Source organism: Halichoerus grypus, chromosome 11 (assembly GCF_964656455.1).
Source record: "Halichoerus grypus chromosome 11, mHalGry1.hap1.1, whole genome shotgun sequence".
NCBI lineage: Eukaryota > Metazoa > Chordata > Mammalia > Carnivora > Phocidae > Halichoerus > Halichoerus grypus.
In genome coordinates this window covers 27,364,256-27,383,238 of record NC_135722.1, presented here as the reverse complement: position 1 = coordinate 27,383,238, position 18,983 = coordinate 27,364,256, and the positions used below count along the sequence as shown (strand labels likewise).

General features: G+C 49.7%; 2 protein-coding genes across 5 annotated transcripts in view; one reads left to right on the top strand and one right to left on the bottom strand.

The window, feature by feature from the left end:
* ELP4 (elongator acetyltransferase complex subunit 4) overlaps window positions 1-4,771 on the top strand; it is a 251,816-nt gene extending 247,045 nt beyond the window's left edge. The window contains exon 10 of the mRNA XM_078058252.1: window positions 4,652-4,771. Coding sequence (XP_077914378.1) covers window positions 4,652-4,684 — 33 coding nt within the window. The 3' untranslated portion in view covers window positions 4,685-4,771. The remainder of the gene's footprint in view (window positions 1-4,651) is intronic.
* On the bottom strand, window positions 1,047-18,409 carry PAX6 (paired box 6). Of its 4 annotated transcripts, none has more exons than XM_036105446.2 (12): window positions 18,331-18,409; window positions 17,898-17,958; window positions 14,139-14,269; window positions 13,292-13,333; window positions 12,982-13,197; window positions 12,048-12,213; window positions 5,973-6,131; window positions 5,410-5,492; window positions 5,052-5,202; window positions 4,846-4,961; window positions 1,902-2,052; window positions 1,047-1,196 (listed from the first exon to the last, which is right to left on the bottom strand). In XM_036105446.2, exons 2-12 carry the CDS (start codon window positions 17,905-17,907, stop codon window positions 1,111-1,113), a joined length of 1,311 nt encoding a protein of 436 aa, XP_035961339.2. In that variant the 5' UTR covers window positions 17,908-17,958; window positions 18,331-18,409; the 3' UTR covers window positions 1,047-1,110. The 4 variants fall into 4 exon arrangements, with proteins under 4 accessions (XP_035961339.2, XP_077914374.1, XP_077914373.1 ...); XM_078058248.1 differs by having other exon boundaries at window positions 13,183-13,197; XM_078058247.1 differs by lacking the exon at window positions 13,292-13,333.
* Between the last annotated feature and the right edge of the window lie 574 nt (window positions 18,410-18,983).

Sequence of the window (18,983 nt, the reverse complement as noted above, 5' to 3'; positions counted from 1 at the left end):
TGAAATGATAAGAATTATTTCTTTAAGAATTAGTGTATGTATGAAAGGAACCGTTGGTTTAGAATGATAATCTAACATGGAAACAAAATTTGTAACACCACACTATAAGGTTAAAAAGAAAATAGTATAATAAAGGAAATACAAAGGCTTTGGCATGGTTCTTACAATCAACAATGGTTAATTTTGATATGTAGTTGTGAACAACTTCAAAACACTTAAGTTTAAAACTCTTGCAAGCACTTTTAATTGATTAGGAATGAATTCTAGATGCACAAAATGATTGGACTGTGAACAGTAATACAACTATATCTAAGAACAATTAATTTTTGCTGGCCAAAAAAGAAACGTATGATTGCATGAAAATGTGTATAAAACATCTATAGAGTATTCTTGTCAAATATAAATGAAATTAACTTTATTATAGAAATCATTCTGAGGATTTCTAGGGAAGACAAATACTTACATTTTGACATAAAACAAATTGGATTTTATCGAAGACACACTCTACCTTTTAGCTATCAACTTTTTTCTTCCTTGAATTTATATCTTACCCTTTTTTGCACATAAACTTCATCTGTTAACAACCTTTGGAAAACCAACAGATATTCTTACATAAATCTAGTGCATGTTGTTCCAGGTTTAATTATATGCAAAGGAATGATACAAACTTGGAACATCAGTCCATAAACTATGAACAGATGGGTAGAAGTATTTGATATATCTTGATAAAACTCTTAAATTCGTGGCAAAGCTTGTTGATCATGGTTTCCTTTTTTTTTTTTTAAACAACTTCATGACCAACACAGATCAAACATCCATCCAGTCTACGTTGTTCTTTTTTTCATAACATACAAATGCCCATTTACAAATAATACACCAAAATGAATAAAAGTTTGGATACCAAAATGAAGATTTGTTCCAACTGATATCGTGCCTTCTGTATACAAAGGTCCTTGTTTCAAGTCCATTCCCCAGTGGTACAACACAGGACACAACTGCAGAACTGAAGTGCTTCTAATAGCCATCTTTCTTTCCTTCCTGAACGCCCAACTGTTGTGTCCACATAGTCACTGACTGAATTAACACAATATATCCTTTTTTTTTTTTTTTTTACTGTAATCTTGGCCAATACTGAGACATATCAGGTTCACTTCCGGGAACTTGAACTGGAACTGACACACCAGGGGAAATGAGTCCTAGAAGTGGATGAAAGAAATAGCCATGTAGAAATTCCCTTCGAGAGACAAGCACGGAGTATGAATTTATAGGTTAAAAAATAATCTCTAATACTCTCTAACGTTCTAACTGTATTTTTAAAAATACACAAACAGAAGTAGCACCTTCAGAAACCAGAGAACATGTTTATACATATCTATTCAATCCCAAGGCCTCCCACACAAAAGAGAAAAAAAAAAAAAAAAACCTCCATTTGTTTGTATGTTTGGAACTTCAGCAATACAACTATCTCTGGAAAGCCCTCGTGGTACTTCTTCATTTGCGTGAAAGGCAGGGAGGAGTTGGGAGGGTGAGAAGTCTTCTGACAACACTCACCACGCTGCCCCCTCGCTCGGGCCCTCACCCCCTCACCACTGAGCTCTGGCTAATAACCTCTCTTCAGAAAACTTACATTCTCGGGCCTTGTCTTCATATACAACTTCTGTGACCAAATTCAGGAAAAACAACTTTGCTTTTTGTCTACATGGTATCAGGTTACTAACTCGCTTGACTGAATTTCCCCCTTCCAATCAGTTTCCCCAGAGAAGCGAGCAGCAAAGAGTTAAAACACACCATGACACAAGGCCAGGAGGTTCTTTTGAGGTGCACTTTGAGTGAAGGGCGATCACCTGGCAAGAGAAGCTGTGAAGGCCACCTCCGTGTAGCCTACAGGGAACGGGGCTCACCTGTGGAAGTGGTGCCCGAGGTGCCCATCGGCTGACTGTTCATGTGTGTCTGCATATGGGGGGGGGTGTACGTGTCGTAACTCCGCCCGTTCACCGAAGGGCTGGTGGGCAGCATGCAGGAGTACGAGGAGGTCTGGCTGGGGACTGGGGGCTGAGAGGAGAAAGGCAAACCAATGGTTACCGAGCAGCACATCCCACGGCCACATCCCCAGGCTCTCTCCTCCCCAGGAACCGTGCCGACAAGTCGGATCATTAAAGATGCCCTCGTGTAAAGTACTGGAATTCCATAGGATAGCTTGGCAATCAGGCCTCCAACCAGGCCCTCCATTGACCACTGCTAGAGTAAAGTTGCCTAAAAGTACTATGCATTCAGACAACTGTCTAGCTAGATGGTGGGCACTATCCATAAAATTAGTAGGGTTTTTGTCCATTTTTATCTTGGACCTCTGCCGGCATCTTCAGAGAAGCTATATAGCATGAGGACTTCCATTAAAACACCCCCTCTTCTGCAAATCCAATCTATTTGGGAATCTAGTGACCCCCAAATCCTGTATCTCAAGCTTTGGGCAGAGACCTGTGTGAGGAGTTCTCTAGAAAGTCTGCTTCAGAGACCCTGGGAGCCTTTCATGGTTGGACTCATGGGATTAAAGATTCTTTGAAGAGGCAGATCAGTAATGATCTCAGATTAAAATGGTCAGAAGTATCAGTAAATATCTAGCCCCATCCTGAGAATTAGCTGTGACTTCCTTATAGATCTAAAAAACCCAATTTTTTTTTAAAGATTTTATTTATTTATTTGAGAGAGAGAGAGAGAGAAACAGCATAAGAGGGGAGAGGGTGAGAGGGAGAAGCACGCTCCCCACTGAGCCGGGAGCCGGATGCGGGACTCAATCCCAGGATTCCAGGATCATGACCTGAGCCAAAGGCAGTCGCCTAACCAACTGAGCCACCCAGGCACCCCCAGATTGGGTTTTATCCATAAAATTGGGTTTCTACCCTCTAACTGTTTGGACTGGTGGTACTGAGGAGGTAAACCTTTCTCCTAAGTGAATAAGAAATACACAGAGCTGAGACAAAATCTCTCATGAGCTCACATGGACCTATTCCAGGGCAGCAAGATTGGGATGAATTAATAGAAACATAATGCCAGGAATAAGGGAAATGATAGTACTACTACTCTGTTCTGCAAACTGCAGAAATGTTTAACATTTCAAGAGTCACCTTCTCAGAAAGGGTGACCCACTAGAGAAGGTTCAGCGGAAGACACCCACCCTTTGTAAAATCATTGAAGATTTTGGTCAACAAGATGAACTGATGGACAGACAGACCAACACCCGCCCCCCAACTCCAAAATTCAGAGGGTAAATTTTCTCTGAACAGTAGAATTATTAATAACTTTTTAATTTTCTTTATGCTTTATGAATGTATGTATGTTTTGTTTTGTATAAATTGTGTAACTTAAAAGTTAGTGTTTGAAATAAATTGACCCCACACCAGTCTATAGGTGGAAACAACCTTAATAGAATAGTAGCACCTATGTAATTGCTTCTAAATATTTTCTCATATACAAATTTTGTTATTTTGGCAGAAATCTAGATGTTGCTGTAATTTGCAAAACTAAACAAGACATTCCGCGGCCTTATTAAAGTCAGAGGATGACTGCTAACATCAGGTTCAAAGAGGCAAGCAGGCCTTGAGGGCCCTGCCAGAATTTCGGCTTGCATTTGTTTCTAATTCCCAAAATCATTTCCTCTAGGCAACCTGACTTCTGGAAAATTCCACAGCAGTTGTAGTAATACCAACCAATGGGCCGGTAATCCCTTCAGATACATTAATTGCACTATGGCTACTAATATCCAGATGCAATAAAAATCAGCATGTGAATAAATTCCTCTGAAGTTGCCTATCTAGCTGCTCCTATTTTAGTCTGAAGACTATGAAACGTTTATTTTGCTGTTATTTGGAGTTGAAATTCATCAAAAGACATTCAGGGGTGAGTAAACAATCTGTGTAACCCCAGCACTTTGCAGCAGGGGCTCAGGCTGGCCAATCTCACGCCATCCGGCATCTTGCAAGTACTGCACAAACAGGAGTCCTGGCAAAGTCACCACAGAAGGCCCACTAGAAGACCAGTTTTTTTCCCATAAAGAATCCATCCAGACCCAAAGCTGTAGTCCACCCCACCTGCCTTATGCAACTTCCATCAGGAGGGCTAGTAGCCTAGCACGGGCCTTGCACATGCATGCAGGAGCTGATAACCGTTCACAGCAGAACTGAGAGCAGAGGCAGGTTGTTATACCAAGTGAAGACCATCAACGTCTCCAGGCAGCTAGCATGCCACAAACTCGTTACGTAATTCACGGCAAAGACGTGCTAAATTTTTAGCAAGTACCTCTATTCCTTTTTTTATTGTAAGATATAGAAAGAAAACTCACCATTCCTCTATATTAAAGTATATCCTGCTACGCAAATAGAAATCTTATTTCTGATCCTTTTTTCCTTCCTCACTGGTTCATCACATATACTCTAAATAATATCCCAAAATGCGTACACAGGTTATGTGATCATTAATATGAACACATTAATATAAACCCAAATTTACATATACTAACCCCTTACTATCAAATAATGTGCCAGCATTATTTCCACTTTCTGGTACCCAAAACATGCCCCGTCCCCACCCAACGTTATCAAGCTACCATTCCCTCTGAGCAAAAGGCAGATTAACTTGGTTTTTATGTTTTCTTCAGAGCATGAATCCATCAATCCATCGATCCGACTAAAAGACTGGACTGACTGTTAAAACTTGACCGGTGAAGCCTATCGCCGCGGTGAGCAAGGCTCCCCAGGGCGCGCGCGGCCGGGGGGGTCCGCAGGCCCCGACCCCCCCTCACTACTCCTCGCAGGCACCCGCTCCGTGCGGGCAGTCAGCGGCCTCACTTACTTGCATAGGCAGGTTATTCGCCATGGTGAAGCTGGGCATGGGGGGCAGAGCGCTGTACGTGTTTGTGAGGGCCGTGTCTGTCCGGCCCAGCATGGAGCCAGAGGTGAAGGAGGAAACTGCAGGAGAAGGACACCACAGTCAGTCAGGCCGCGAGTCAGAGGCAACAGGCGCGGCACATTTATGAGGACTATGAATATTCCAGTTACCAGGCGTGGTGGGTTGTGGGATCGGTTGGTACACACTGGTGCTGAAGCTACTGCTGATGGGGATGTGACTGGGCGTGTTGCTGGCCTGTCTTCTCTGGTTCCTCAGCTTTTCTTCTCTTCTCCATTTGGCCCTCCGATTAGAAAACCATACCTGGAAATCAGATGGACCAGGTCAGGCCTGTGCCTACCCCCAGCGCAACCTCCCCCCTGGTGCCGCCACTGCTCCCCATCCCCAGGCCCTGTCCCCCAGGGGCAGCAAATCATTTAGCAGACTGAATATTCCTTAGGAGCGCCTCGGTCTCCAGAAAGGGCAAATGCCAGGCGTCACAAAGCATGAAACCCCAGGGCCCCTGGGTACCTGTATTCTCGCTTCAGGTAGATCGATTTTGGCCGCTAGTCTTTCTCGGGCGAACACATCCGGATAATGGGTTCTCTCAAACTCTGAAAGAGGAAGTTGAGTTTTCCATGTTGTGCCAGAACTACACAAAATGTGTCAACCAAGCCCCGGCTCAAGCTGGTTCCTACCTCCCCATTTCTCTCACCTCCAACCACTTCCCTTAAAAATGCTGCTACCACAGGGATTGACTGTACTTGGAAGAGCTATCCCACCAGAACCAAGTTAAATTTTCTTTGGAATGACATTCATTCGAGGACCCTTCTGTGGCCTGAATTAGCCAAATCATCATTTTCTTCTTTATGAGAAGTCAGACTCTTAGCCTTTGAATTACGGGTACAAGAAAAGAAGAAAGAAAACACACACACAGAAAAGATGCCCAGGGGAAAAAAAAAAAAAAGGCAGAAAGAAAAAAGAAACCTTTTCAGTCCTCTATGCAAAGGGCCCTGGCTAAATTTAGCTCTTTGTACTGAAGATGGGGCATTTAGTTTGATTTACTGCTTCTCTACTTTGAAAAACTCCATCACCTTTCTCCAGGGCCTCAATTTGCTCTTGGGTAAAGGATGTTCTATTTCTCTGCAGCTTCCGCTTCAGCTGAAGTCGCATTTGGGCCTCATCTGAATCTTCTCCGTTGGAACTGATGGAGTTGGTATTCTCTCCCCCTCCTTCCTGTTGCTGGCAGCCATCTGGAACAAAAAGAATAGGACAGTAAGAGAAATCTGGAATAACTTGGAGCCTCCAAAATCTGGAATAACTTGGAGCCGGGGTAGAGCCATAAACTCCCAAGAACAGTACATTCTGACCGTCTCACCAGGACATTCCCTAGGTCACTAAGTGTCTCCTAATAAAAGACATGAGCGACATACGTTACCTTTCTTTCTCTTTTTTTTAAATCAAGTTTTTATCTTTTTATCTGTTTTTGTCAGGAAGAGACTCTACAATATAGACATTACGGAGTAACATGTCTTTGAAGAACAAAACGAGCACTGAAGTTTCCAATCCAAATGGTCTCATAACTAACCTTGAGTCCCAAATGCCCCGCTCAGTTCCCTTTCCCTACAGAATTTATTTACCTATAGCTCTGTTGGGAAAATAGAAGAGTGATGTTCAAGATTTCAGCTGATCTATAATCAGTAATTCCTGATCTAATCAATTAGATGTTGATAGGTTTGTAGAAAATGCTATTAAGAAACCAAACCAAGCTTGTAATCTTTTTAAAAAAATATTTATCTAGTTTTTATTTGAATTCTGCACAGTCAATTTCATTTTAAAGGTTGTGAATTTAGAAATGCTCGCATTGTTCTGCAGTTTTATTCAACTATTGTATGAGTGCGCTTTGCCTTGACACCTATTACGAGCACAGCTGTAATTATATCATCACCAAGAACAGGCTATAATTGCTGAAAATGGAATTTTATATTTAGATAAAAGGACTGTCCATTCTTTGTAATGTGTTGCACCAGAGAAAAGTAAGATTTCTTTTAAATTTTTAACGTGTAATTTTAAAAAAGAAATAGTAGAGAGTTCACTAACTAGCTAAATATGCTATGCTGCAGCTGAGTCCTTGGCATACCATTTAAGTGGTACATTTTTAATTAGGGCATTTCCACCACTTTTAATGTAATTTCTATCATTAAACAGGGGAAAGTTTTATTGTTTTCCCTTGCTGCTTGGACGGCAAGATGTACACTTGGGCTAGCTGCATCTTGCCTTACCTCTTGCTCCTGAGGCCACAGCCTGTCTGAAGGGAGGACTCAGCCCTCACCGGGCCTCCAGGGCCACTGCAAACTGGGTCCTGGGTCTTAGGTCCTGAGGCTCCCAAGGGATACCAAAAGGGGCTGCCCCCCCAATCCTAGAAATTTGGCCAGTTGGGGGGGGGGCGGAGGGGCGTCTTGGTGGGAATCGACTTGGCCAGGAATATCATTTATAACCAGGAGACAATAGGCAGCGCCTTCAAAGAGTTCAGGGAATTGTGACAAGATCTAGTGGGATCTTTTCAGGAACTTTGAAATGTTTTAAAACCCCAACTTTCTCCCCCATTTAAACAGGCGGATTCATCGGCACTGGCCACCATATGGGCCCTTGGAGATCTATTGAGATGACCACCAACACTTGAATAGCGAGGGGCTGCTTTTCAGCGCCGCACAATGCCCCGCGAGTAAGGGAAACTATTAAACTCCTGGGGCAGGAGCGTTGGCAAACTTTCGTGGGCAGAATTTTGAGGCCACAATGAGCGCGGACAACAAAAGGATTCTCTTGAGGCGTGCAGCGGGCCACATTGTGTTACAAGAAGCCCAGTCAACAGACTTTTCAGTGAAGTGTGTTAACCCCTCTGCTCTGCTATCATTAATCACTGTCCGAAGAGCGGGCGCCTCAATGCTATTTAGGGCGCTTGGCTGGGGGGATGGAGGGTGGATGGGGGGCCAGAGCAGGGAGTGGGGGGAGGCAGGGAAAGTGGATGGGGACCAGGCGGGCTTGTGTGGGAGGGGCGGATGGGGAAGGCAGGGAGGATGGAGACCAGGTCTGGGGTGGAGGAGCGAGACAGGAGGGAGGATGGGGGCGAGGGGGCGGGTTGGAGGGGAGGCAGGAGGGGGCGGAAAAAGATGGAGGAAGAAAGAAGGCTTCAAAGAGACAGAGACCAGAAAGGTATAAGAAGGACAGAAAAAAGTGCTGAGGGGGAAAAGAGGCAAGAGGGTCTAAGGAGACGGAGAGAAAGGAGAAAAGGAAGACAAGGGAGAGACAGTCACTAAATAGACTGGCTCTACTTTGGGTCTTCTTGCGCTACTTCAGAGAGGTAGGGGGTCTGGGGAGGGCTGCTTAGCTGAGGGAGACGCTGGACTTACGTGTGTGAGCACAAGGGTCTGTACTAATTTACTGCCCCAAGTTTCCAGGTGACTTTCCAAAGTAAAAAGAAGAGTTCCCCCCCCCCCCCATTTTCAGATTCAGTGAACGGGGAAGACTTTAGAAATAGACCTTTTTGGCCAGTTAACTAGAAACTAGGCCTGTGGGTTATTCTTTTTGGAAAACACAAAAATCTCCGACCAGCCGACTTTAGGGACTGGGGCGTTGAGGAGAACGCAATCCTATCTCGCGGGAGTGGGGACTGTGCCTGCCAGGTCACTGATGCCCGCCCCAGTCCTTTTTCTAGCATATTTGATCTCACCAATTAGATAAAGCTGCCCAGGTTTCCCTCAGAAGACCCCCGCAGATAGCGTTCTCTACTCTCGTTTGCTTCTCTGACATTTTCCTAATTTTAAAACTTGGAGATTTGCACGCTCTCCTCCCCCCTCCTCCCCCCCATCTCTCTCTGTCTCGCTGTCTCTCACACACGAACGCAGGCGTGGCTCTCACTTGGGAACTGACATTTAAGGGGTAGGGGAAGTCAATGGGGATAGAGAGCCCTTTGGGGAGGCGGGGGGGGGGGGGCGGAATTAGAGGCCGGTCAGGAGAAACCCGGGGCGGCAGGATCCCTCCACGACCCCGCAGAGCGGGCGTGCCCCGCTGAAAGTTTGTTCGCTACTTTCAAAGTAGCAACTGTTCGCAGCCAGGCGCTGAAGGAGAGGTCACTCTTAGATTGGGCGCCCCCCTTTTTCTCCCCTTTAGTGGATTTACCTTCCACTCTTAAAGCTTTTAACAAAATAAAACTAAAAGTTGGATCTCAAATTCTCCAAATGATAAACCTAAGTGGCAGACAATTAAGATATCTTCTTTAAAAGGCGCCCCCTCGGAGCGCGCAAAGAAGGGGCCTTCAATGGGCGCCGTCCACCTTCCAGCCTAATCCGTGAGAAGGCGAGTGAAAGCGCCTCCCATTATCCCAGCCCCAGGACCATCTGACGCTGGGGATAGGATTTGTTTCCTGGAAGAAGGAGAGGAGAAAAAAAAAAAAGACGCTGGGAAATAAAATCATTCCTTAGTTTCTTAGTGTCTTAATCAGTGAGGCGGAAAACAAGCAAGAAAAGATAGCAACCCGGTTGCGGCACCTCTTCAGCTCTGCAGCGCGGATCAAAACATTGTAGCATCTGTTGAAAAGAGACTGACTAAATCCTATAGAGGGCCTGGGTATTATGGGGGTGGGGGTGGGGGGGAGGAGATAAGAAAAAGTGTCTCCGTGATCCCTAAAACCACCAAATCGCTGGAGAATTGGGGCTGGATAGAGTTGTCTCTTGTTGTTGTCAGCCCACGTCGTCACGATTTTATTCACCGCCGCATGGCGTTGATCAGATGGAAACCATATTTGTCTCCCTCTGAGACCTAACCTCGCCTTATGCTTTTGGAGTAATGGACTCTTTAAAACCCCAAAACGGCTTCCTGGGCCGGGAGAGGGGGCGAAGGAGGGAGCGGGGCCTTCTTAGCACCGACAGGTCGGAGGATTCCCGGGGCGCGTCGGCCGAAGCCCGCCACCAGCTCCCCGCACCCCCACGCCCGGGACCCCGCCCGGGTGGCCCGGCGCGTCCTGCCCCCGCAGCGGGGGCGGCGGTCGGCGCCCGCGGTCGCCGCATCCGAGTGGGTTTCTTAAGGGGCCAGAGGGGGAATTGGCAGTTGGTGAGTCAGAATTCTCCAGCTACTGGGCGCCTAAAAGTTAAAAGCTCCTGAATTAGCGCCACCTCCCGCCGCAACCATCACCACGGGGTCCTTGCGTGAGGCTCTCGCTTCCCGCCCTCCAGCTTCCCAGGACGGAAAGCTGCCCTAATCGGGCGCCACCTCTGGTGGAAACAGAGGGGCTGGCAAAACTGCAGCCCTGGGCTTCTGTCCGGGCTCTGGGAAGCAGGAGGGTGGACGTCCTCTAGGCCCCAAGCTAACGTGAGCCCTGGCACCGAGGGGGTGGAGGCTCTGGGCTCAGCCCTCCCAGACCCGGCCACCGCGCCCCGCGCCCTCCCCAAGAGTTCTCGGACCCTGGCGGCCAGCCTCGGCGGGGGAGGGATCACAAGGACCTCCGGTTTGCTGGGGGTTGGGGGGCGGGCGCTGGGGAGTGCCAAGTTCGGGTGTCTCTTGGGTGTGTCCAGTGTGCGCACGTGGGACTCCAATAGTTTCAGAGGTCAGGTGAGGGTGTGGTCGTCTACACTCAGCCCTGTCACTCCCTGTCATCCCAGGCGGCAGTGGGCCTGGGCCTGCGGCCGGAGCGGAGGCAGCGCCTCCTCGGGTGTGCCCGCCGCACCCCGGGAGGCCGCCGGGTCGGGGCCGGATCCGACGAGAGGGCCCGCGGGGTCGCCCAGGGGAGGCCGGGCCCAGCGCATCAGGAGGCCTCCGCCGGCCCAGCGGCCGCGCTGGGAAACACTGAGCGAGCGCTTTGCTCCCTATCTTCCCAGTGTCCGTCCTATATTGTTTTCTGCTCTTAAAACTGACATGTCTAATTGGCAATTGGTGCCGAATCGTGTCCAGAGGTCTCTTGTGGAACATTTCTACAGCTGTCTCCTTCAACTAGACGCTTATTCATGTCGCCTTAATGAGAAACAAAACGTTCTCTAATGAGCAATTACAGAGCGACAGGATTGTTCCCATAACAAATTCTTGCGAGTGACAGAAGCATCCTTTGTACCAGATACTTCGCATACTGTTACCGATTTTCCCTTCTCTAGCCCGGCTCCGTGGAGGCGCGGGGCACCCGGAGCGGGTCCGGGAGCGCACTGACGCGCGGGCAGCCCCGTCGGCGTCCCCGCGCCGCAGCCCCCGGCCCGGAGCCCCCAGGCTTCCTCGTGCTCCGGGGAGTGAGACGCCACGTCCCATTATCCCGCATATTATCTCCTTGTCACAAGGACAACAAATACCGATTAATCTTCGGAGTAAACTGTTTCCTATTCTTGACCAAGCTACCTCGGGGTGTGTAGGGGAGGGGAAAGCCAACCGGCCCCACCCCACCCCCATCTGCTCCTCTTCCTCCATTCCTTCTCACAGATCCTGCGACGGTCCAGATTCCTTCTCTCCTCCCAGCCCCCCCCCCCCCCAGCCAGCGGCTCCGGACACCCCGCAGGCCGGTTCACAGTATCCTCACCCCACCCTTCTGTGCAGTCGCCACCCACAGAGGGTGCGAACTGGGGGCCCAGGGAAGCGGAGGGAATCCGACCAGAGATGATGGGGTTGTTTGAGTTGGGAGCCCACCACTTCCAGTGCCCTATCCTGTGCTCCGCCCTGCATCTCGCTGCTCGCCCTTTCATATGCACCCTACTCATAGTCACATAATTTGTCAATTACGGCAAAAAGCAAAACGATACAATTATGTTTACCTTGCAGTCTGTCAGTGTGTTAACTTGTCACACTTCTACAGCAAGGGGGCTCTCCGTGCATTTTAATGGCAAATTTGAATAGGGCACCACACAGCTAACTCTTACACACGCACATATTCCTGCCCATAACCTACGCGCGCACACGCACCAGCCACATTCTTACTACTCCTGACATCCACCACCCTCAAATTCGAAGGCCAATGAGATAGTTCAACAAATACTACCCTCATACAGGGCAAGTCAGTGTGTCCCAAGCCTTTAAAGAGTCTCTCCACTACGTTCTTCCAGCACAGAAGTGAGGAGAGGGGAGAAGTTGGGGGAGAAGTTGGGCAAGTGGCTCCCTATATGGAGACTTTTGAGGGTGAGTGCTCGGGTTTTTACCTTGCGTAGGTTGCCCTGGCACAGAAGTCCCCGGATACCAACCCGGGCGGGTGCCCCAGCTTCCGGTCTGCCCGTTCAACATCCTTAGTTTATCATACATGCCGTCTGCGCCCATCTGTTGCTTTTCGCTAGCCAGGTTGCGAAGAACTCTGTTTATTGATGACACCTGCAAATCAAACCAAAATCAAACCAAATGGTAGCGTCTCCCGAAGACAGCTGCCCTATCTTCAGTCCCCAATTCAGCACATCCACTCTCTTAAAGAACGACCCTTAACACGTTAAAACACACACACACACACACACACATACACACACAATCAAACAAACTCCCAGCCATCCTGGGACAGTGGGTGGATTTGCAGAGACATTTTGGACAGAATGACAGCCATCACTTTGGGCGTGGAAACTGGGTTGGGCAGAGAATGCGGGATGGAGAGGGCATTTCTTCCTTCACTGCTGCTGGATGTCTGCGGTGACCTAATCTTTGTTAAAAGACTTCCACAAAAAAGACTATGACTTGGTTTAGAGCTCTCTTTCACTTTGTTTCATATTAGGGCAGAAGTAGATGTTTGACACCTGAAGGAAGGTTCAGGCAGTCTGAATTGGAGGAGGTTAGAATTTGGTTTTCATTTTCATTTTCCTTCTTGATCCAAGGGCCTTTGCCTGAGTGCCTCCACCCTCTACTTTGCAGCATGCAAATAAGGTGAACAGCTCCCCACACTTGACTCCCATTTTCCAGAAGATCAAAAAAAAAGGTCAGTGTCCTCCTCTCAACACCCCCAGATACAGAGGTGACATAGGTGGAGCAGGGAGGGGACAGAGACAGAATGACACTGGTAGGGAGGAGGTGGGTAGGCAGGTGAAGAGAGAGATGGTAGAGAGGAAAGAGCATGGGGCTTAGGGCAGGGAGGGGGAATGTGATCGGTGAACTTACACTTGGTATGTTATCGTTGGTACAGACCCCCTCGGACAGTAATCTGTCTCGGATTTCCCAAGCAAAGATGGACGGGCACTCCCGCTTATACTGGGCTATTTTGCTTACAACTTCTGGAGTCGCTACTCTCGGTTTACTACCACCGATTGCCCTGGGTCTGATGGAGCCAGTCTCGTAATACCTGCCCAGAATTTTACTCACACATCCGTTGGACACCTGCATAGGGGAAGTGGACAGAAAACCACATTATTAATAATTTCAAGACAAAAATAAAATTGTTTAAGTATGCATTAAACAATGACAAGCTTACGTTTTGATTGTCCAGCACTTGGACTTTTGCATCTGCATGGGTCTATAACACAAAAATATACCTTCAATGGTATGAGAACTTACTGTAGAGAGCTTTTTTTCTTAAAATTACATTTGTAGCCCTAAAAACTACAAATATGATGATACTTTCAAACAGTTTGAACTAAAAAAAAACTAATTTAAAAGTTTTTTTAAAAAAACTGTTTTCTTAAACATTTGCCTGAAGATGCATCAAAACGAAGTCAGATTAATTTTTTTGTGCTGACCTTGCTTAAAGTGGTGTTATATTTTAATGAGCAAAAGAGGAAAATAAACTAAAATTGTACTTATTTTCCTTAAAAAAAAAAATGCCCAGTTGAGTAAATGTGAGTTAGGTAGGGAGGTAAATAGCATTTGCCTTTTAAAATCAATATATATTCTTCATGAATATGAAGAATGCAAACAAATATCTCAAAATCTGAGGTGAGCATGGGATGAGGGAAAAGAGAATGAAATTATGCTGGTTTATACAACTCAGCTTATTATAGTTCATAAACTGTTACCACAATTAATGTTTTTACCAAATGAAAAGAGAAAGGTGCTTGTTTTTTTTTTTTTTAATTCACACACATTTTTTTTTTTTCCTTAAGCAGATGAGTTATCTTATGTGACTGACCCAGGTTGAAAGAGATAGGGAAGGATGTTGGAAGGAAAGGGGAAAGCGGGGATGGCAGGGGAGTGGGGTAGGGACTGGGGTGGGGTGGGTGAGGGGGTCCATAATTAGCAGCGTTTACAGTAAGAAATGAAGAGAGGGCGTTGAGAGTGGAGGGCCGCGGGGGCGGCGAGTGGGGCGGCGCCGGGAGGATCACCTGCAGAATTCGGGAAATGTCGCACGGCCGGGCCCCGCTGTGAGCTAGCTCTACGATCTTCTGCCGGGTGGAGTCCGGCAGTGGCCGCCCGTTGACAAAGACACCACCGAGCTGATTCACTCCGCTGTGACCTGAGGAAAAGGGAGAGGAGAGGAGAGGAGAGCAGAGCAAGGAGGAGAGGAGAGGAAGAGGAGTAAAGAGAAAGAGGAGAAGGCAGAGGAAGGAGAAGACGAGGAAGAGGAAGAGAAGACAACCACAATGCATCCTCAGCTCCCTGCCAGAGCATGCCAAGCTCAGCAATCGGGTCCCTGCTATCGATCAAAAACGACAATGGGACCACGCAACCACGCAGGGCAGCAGGCAGCCCAGCCCAGCACAGCCGTGCTCCTGCCCCCCGACTGCAGGAGCACCATGCAGACACCTGCCAGTGAGCAAGAACACACGCACCTCACTCCCGCTCTCACTCCTGCCGTGCCCCAGCCCACTTGCCCCTCTTCATAAACATCCCAGCCAGCCTCTGAACCCACAAGGTGCAAACAGTCTTCCAAAAAATATCCTCCCAAAGATCCCTTCTGAATGTCACGGCAGAACGTGCGTCCTACGGAACCCACACTCAGTCTCCAAGGTCTCTGCATTGTTGGAACTGTGATAGCAAATCCTACAGCTCTTCAGCATTCCCTTGGACTCCAGAGTCCAGAAACGTTTGCTGTCACACTCCAAACTTTGGCGAAGGCACAATCACCAGAGTTGAAAAAAAATTACGTGTATATCTATTACGTTACGTTACATTACATATATATATACATATATATATGAAGAGATGGGAAGGGAGTAGAGAAGAACCAGAGCAGCAAATCTGTGGCTGGTGAACCCCAACCTGCGCATCCAGTCCAGAGCCCCAGATCGACTCCAAACACAAAGTAGTTCGGCTTGCAGCAGAGGGGCCGAGAGCCTGGAGTCCATTCGCACCGGCCACAGCTTGCTTTACTTCCGCTGCTAACCTCGGCCTTCCACACAGCCAAGCACAGATATTAGCAAAAAGTGACAGGAAAAAGAAAGGAGCACACCACAGTGTCTTCTAGCCCTCCTTTATCTTGTTATTCTCACAACCTCACCCCCATTGTCTAATCTCAGAGAATAGAGGAAGGGAGTTAGCACCTCTCAGTAGCCCCCTCCCCAGTAACCACAGGCACACAAATAAAGCCAATTGCCAATTTCCACTTCCTTAAAAATCTCCAACCTGCAGCCCCGACTCTAGAGAGCAGCCCTTCCAGGAGAAGACGTGGCTCCCTGCTCAGCTCCCTGCTCTCTCCTCTCCTCTTCTCTCTTCTCCTTGGAGCCTCTGATAAATTGACTCCAGGAGCCTGAGCTTCTTAGCAATAAATAAGCTCCAAATATAGAAGAGGGGGGAAAATATGATGAGCCTCTCTGACATTTGTCTTTAAAATAAAACTAGCTGCACGTCAAGTTTGAGCTTAATTTCTGGAAATAGGCGGAAGTCGCTCCGGATCATGCATGGAAGGCTAATTGAAAAGATCAGTCGGGGCGCTTGTGGCAGCCTTGTCACTTTGTGACAGTGCTCCGCTCCGGGAAATTGCATCGTCACGACAAACGGGACCGTGATAAAACGACCCTTTCCGTCCCTATTTGTAGATCACTCAGACGAGATTGAACTGCACTCGTTTCCCCTTCGAGGGGAGCCGCGTTTTCAGGGTAGCCAAAGGCTTGGGGCGGAGGGGGGGCCCTCACCGACGGGGGCGGGGGCAGAGCCTCAACTCGATGAGAAGTGACAGGCGTTTGGGGGATCTGGGCTCCGGCCGGGCCCAGCGCGAGCGGGGACATCTCGGGGACACCGCTTCTCCAACAGAGCGAGGCCTAGTCCCCGCTTCCGGTTTCTCCTAAATTCCCTTTATTGCCTTCCTTTGCCTCCCAAGACCAATCTACTGCTCCAGCTGCGGAGCCTTCCCTTTGGGCAAAGGGAGCCTTCCCGGGAAGCGAAAGGCTGTCCCAGAGAGAGACCGAGGAAGACTTTCCAACTTCACGCACAGCCTGGGCAATTCCCAATCTATGCCTGCCAAGGTGTGTGAGGCCGCCTAATCCGAGACTTCCCTCCTTCTCCCCCCATTGCAAAAACTAGCGGGCCGGCCACCTCCGCAGCCACCGCCGGCCGGTGCTCGGTGCTCGCCCAGGGGACGCCAGGGCCAGGTTGCCTCTGCCAGCGTCGAAAAGGCAGCGAGGAAGCGCCGCTCTCAGTTCCCCTTCAGAGGTTAAGCCTCAATCATTGTGTCCCTTCCCTGGGGACGGCTGGAGCTCTCGCCCAGTGGCGATGATTATGCGCCTAGAATTCGACCGCGAAGCATCTAATAGGAAAACATATGGTGTCAATTTGGATGCTCTGCGCCTCGCGCACACCCGGGAGCGAGCGGCACAAAGCCCTGCAGGCCGGCCCGCGACCCCGCGCCCCTCGGGGCCTGCCAGCCAGGCCGCAGCGGCAAACGCTCAGAGCCGCGCGCCCCGGCTGGGACCGGCCCGAGAGCCTACGGCTGGGGAGGCTGAGCTGCAGGGCGAGAACCCAGCAGCCAGGAGAGGTGGGCAGAAGCCCTTGCCTCGCCAAGGAGGGTCCCTCCCGGGCCTGGCAGGTTCCGCACAACTAACTCGCCCTAAAGCTCGCCACCTTTGAGTCCCCTCGTGCGCTTCGCGCCCGCCAGCCGCGGAAGCACCTGGGGCGGCTAGCGCTTCCAGGACACATGGATCGGGCATTGGAGACCCTCCGAAGCCTGCAGTTCGCCAAGGGAAGGTTGCTAGAAGACAGGCCTTTCCGCACTCCTACCACAGCTGAACCCTTAAATCGCGTCCAGACTCTGCACCTCACAACCCAGGCCTAGTTTCACTGGGTCTCCAGGCTCCCAGGCCCGGGCTCCAGACTAGCCCTGCCACATACCAGCACCCGCGGACTGAGCGGGAAGGTGGGCTGGGGCCCAAGGGGCCTGGGCAGAGAGAGGATGGGAGGCACAGGAACGGGGAATCAAAGGCACTGCGGGCCTGGAACGATCAGAACCCGCATAGCCCACCAGGGCAGGGCTTCTCCAGCTCCAAGGCTCGATACCCACTCTCTTCCCAGACCCAGTAAACCTGCTCTGGCCAGTAACAGCCCCAAGGTCCCAGTTTACCACCTCCCCCGACCCTCCCCTCCCACCCCCCACCGCAGGCCAGGGTGCCCCGCTCCCTTTGCCTTCTAGGCCCAAAGCTGGGGTGGGGGAGGGGAGGAGCTGTCCTGAGAGTGACTGGGGGAGGGGAGCCCCCCACCCCACCCCGCCCGGATGGCGGAGACATTCAGTCTTGGCTAAACCCAAAGGGGCCTCCTTCTCCTCGCGCAACTAGGAGAAGCCTCCGCCCCGCCCTGTTCAGCCCAGCCTCTCTCTCTGGGGTCAGAGCCCGGGCAGGGGCGGGGAGGGGGGTGTGAGTTACAGGATTTGGGGGGGGGGGATGGGGTTTCTCTACCTCAGCTTCGTAAACTCTAGCGGGCTGTTCTGAAGGGCCCAGCCCCTGTTCTTCCAGGAGCGAGAACAGCAGAGCAAATGTCCTCCCCTCTCGGGTTGCCGAGCGCGAAGGGGGGCGCAGCTGCCTCAGGTCCCCGGGCCTCTTCCCTCGCGCCAGACGGCCTGGCCAGCGTGGACACTGCGAACCTCTGCGCCCTCCCCTGACCCGCCGGTCCGCTCGTCCCCAGCCCAAAGTCTGAGAAAGACCAGAGGCACTTACTGTTCTGCATGCTGGCGCTGGCTGGGGGCCACGGGATCCCACGGGGTTCGAATAGGGGGCTCTGTTAGCAAGAACATAGGCGTTAATCCTGGGCCCACGCCAGGTAGGCCTACCTCCCAACAGAGGATGACCTGGAGCCAGGACAGCAGAATGCCCCTTCTTGAGGAAATGATCCACTCAATCGCTTGGGGCCATCTGAGGGGCATCCACCTCTGCCCTCCAGTGCATGCAAAATCTACCCTTTGGGTTACAAATAAAATACTCCAATATTCCCAAACTGTTTTCCCCAAACCCCCTAGTAGTTCACTCTTGAATCAGAAGAAATGACCCAATTTCGATTTTTTTTTTCTTCTTCTTCCATGTGAACAACAATGAAGAAGTATTTCTGACTCTTTCAGGTTTTGGAACCCAAAGCAGCCACCACAGAACTTGCCTGAAATCTGGGATGTCTGTCCGCTCTTACAATAAAAGGTCTCACACATCTGCGCACCCCTAGTTAAAGTCTTCCCCCTAAGACAAAACAAAAGGAGAGAAAGGTATGTCAAACTGTGGCTCAAAAGCATAGGCCCATGGGCTCTCAGAGCCACACTCTCAGAAAAACACAACAAAACAAAACATGCATCTAGGGCTCAAACTACCCTAAAACCCTAAATCCCAGAGTTACAACCACATTTCCAGCTGCCTCTCTTGCAGAAGTCCCCACCTTTTAAAAGTGGCTGCTCTGGCCTGGCTTGGGAGAACTGGAGAATCTGACAAGTCAGGGAACCATTTTGCAAAAATATCAAGAATCAGTTAAAGGGAAAGGGGAGAACAAGAGACACAGTGGCGTTAGGAACAGAGGCCAAAGACTAATACCTGAAGTTTAGAGGTGAGGGGAGGAGGATCTCTAAACTTCAGGGTGCCTGAGGTGCAGGCTGGGGCAGATCAGAAGGACTGCAGAGCCCATACTCCTTCCTTAAGGAGTTTCACCACCGGAGTTCCCCCAAGGCCCCCAGCACCCAACTCTCTGGCTACCCCTTCATCTTCCACTCTCTCCCTCAAAGCTTCCCAGCCAGGCCCCCACTCCACCCACCTCCCAGCCTTTCT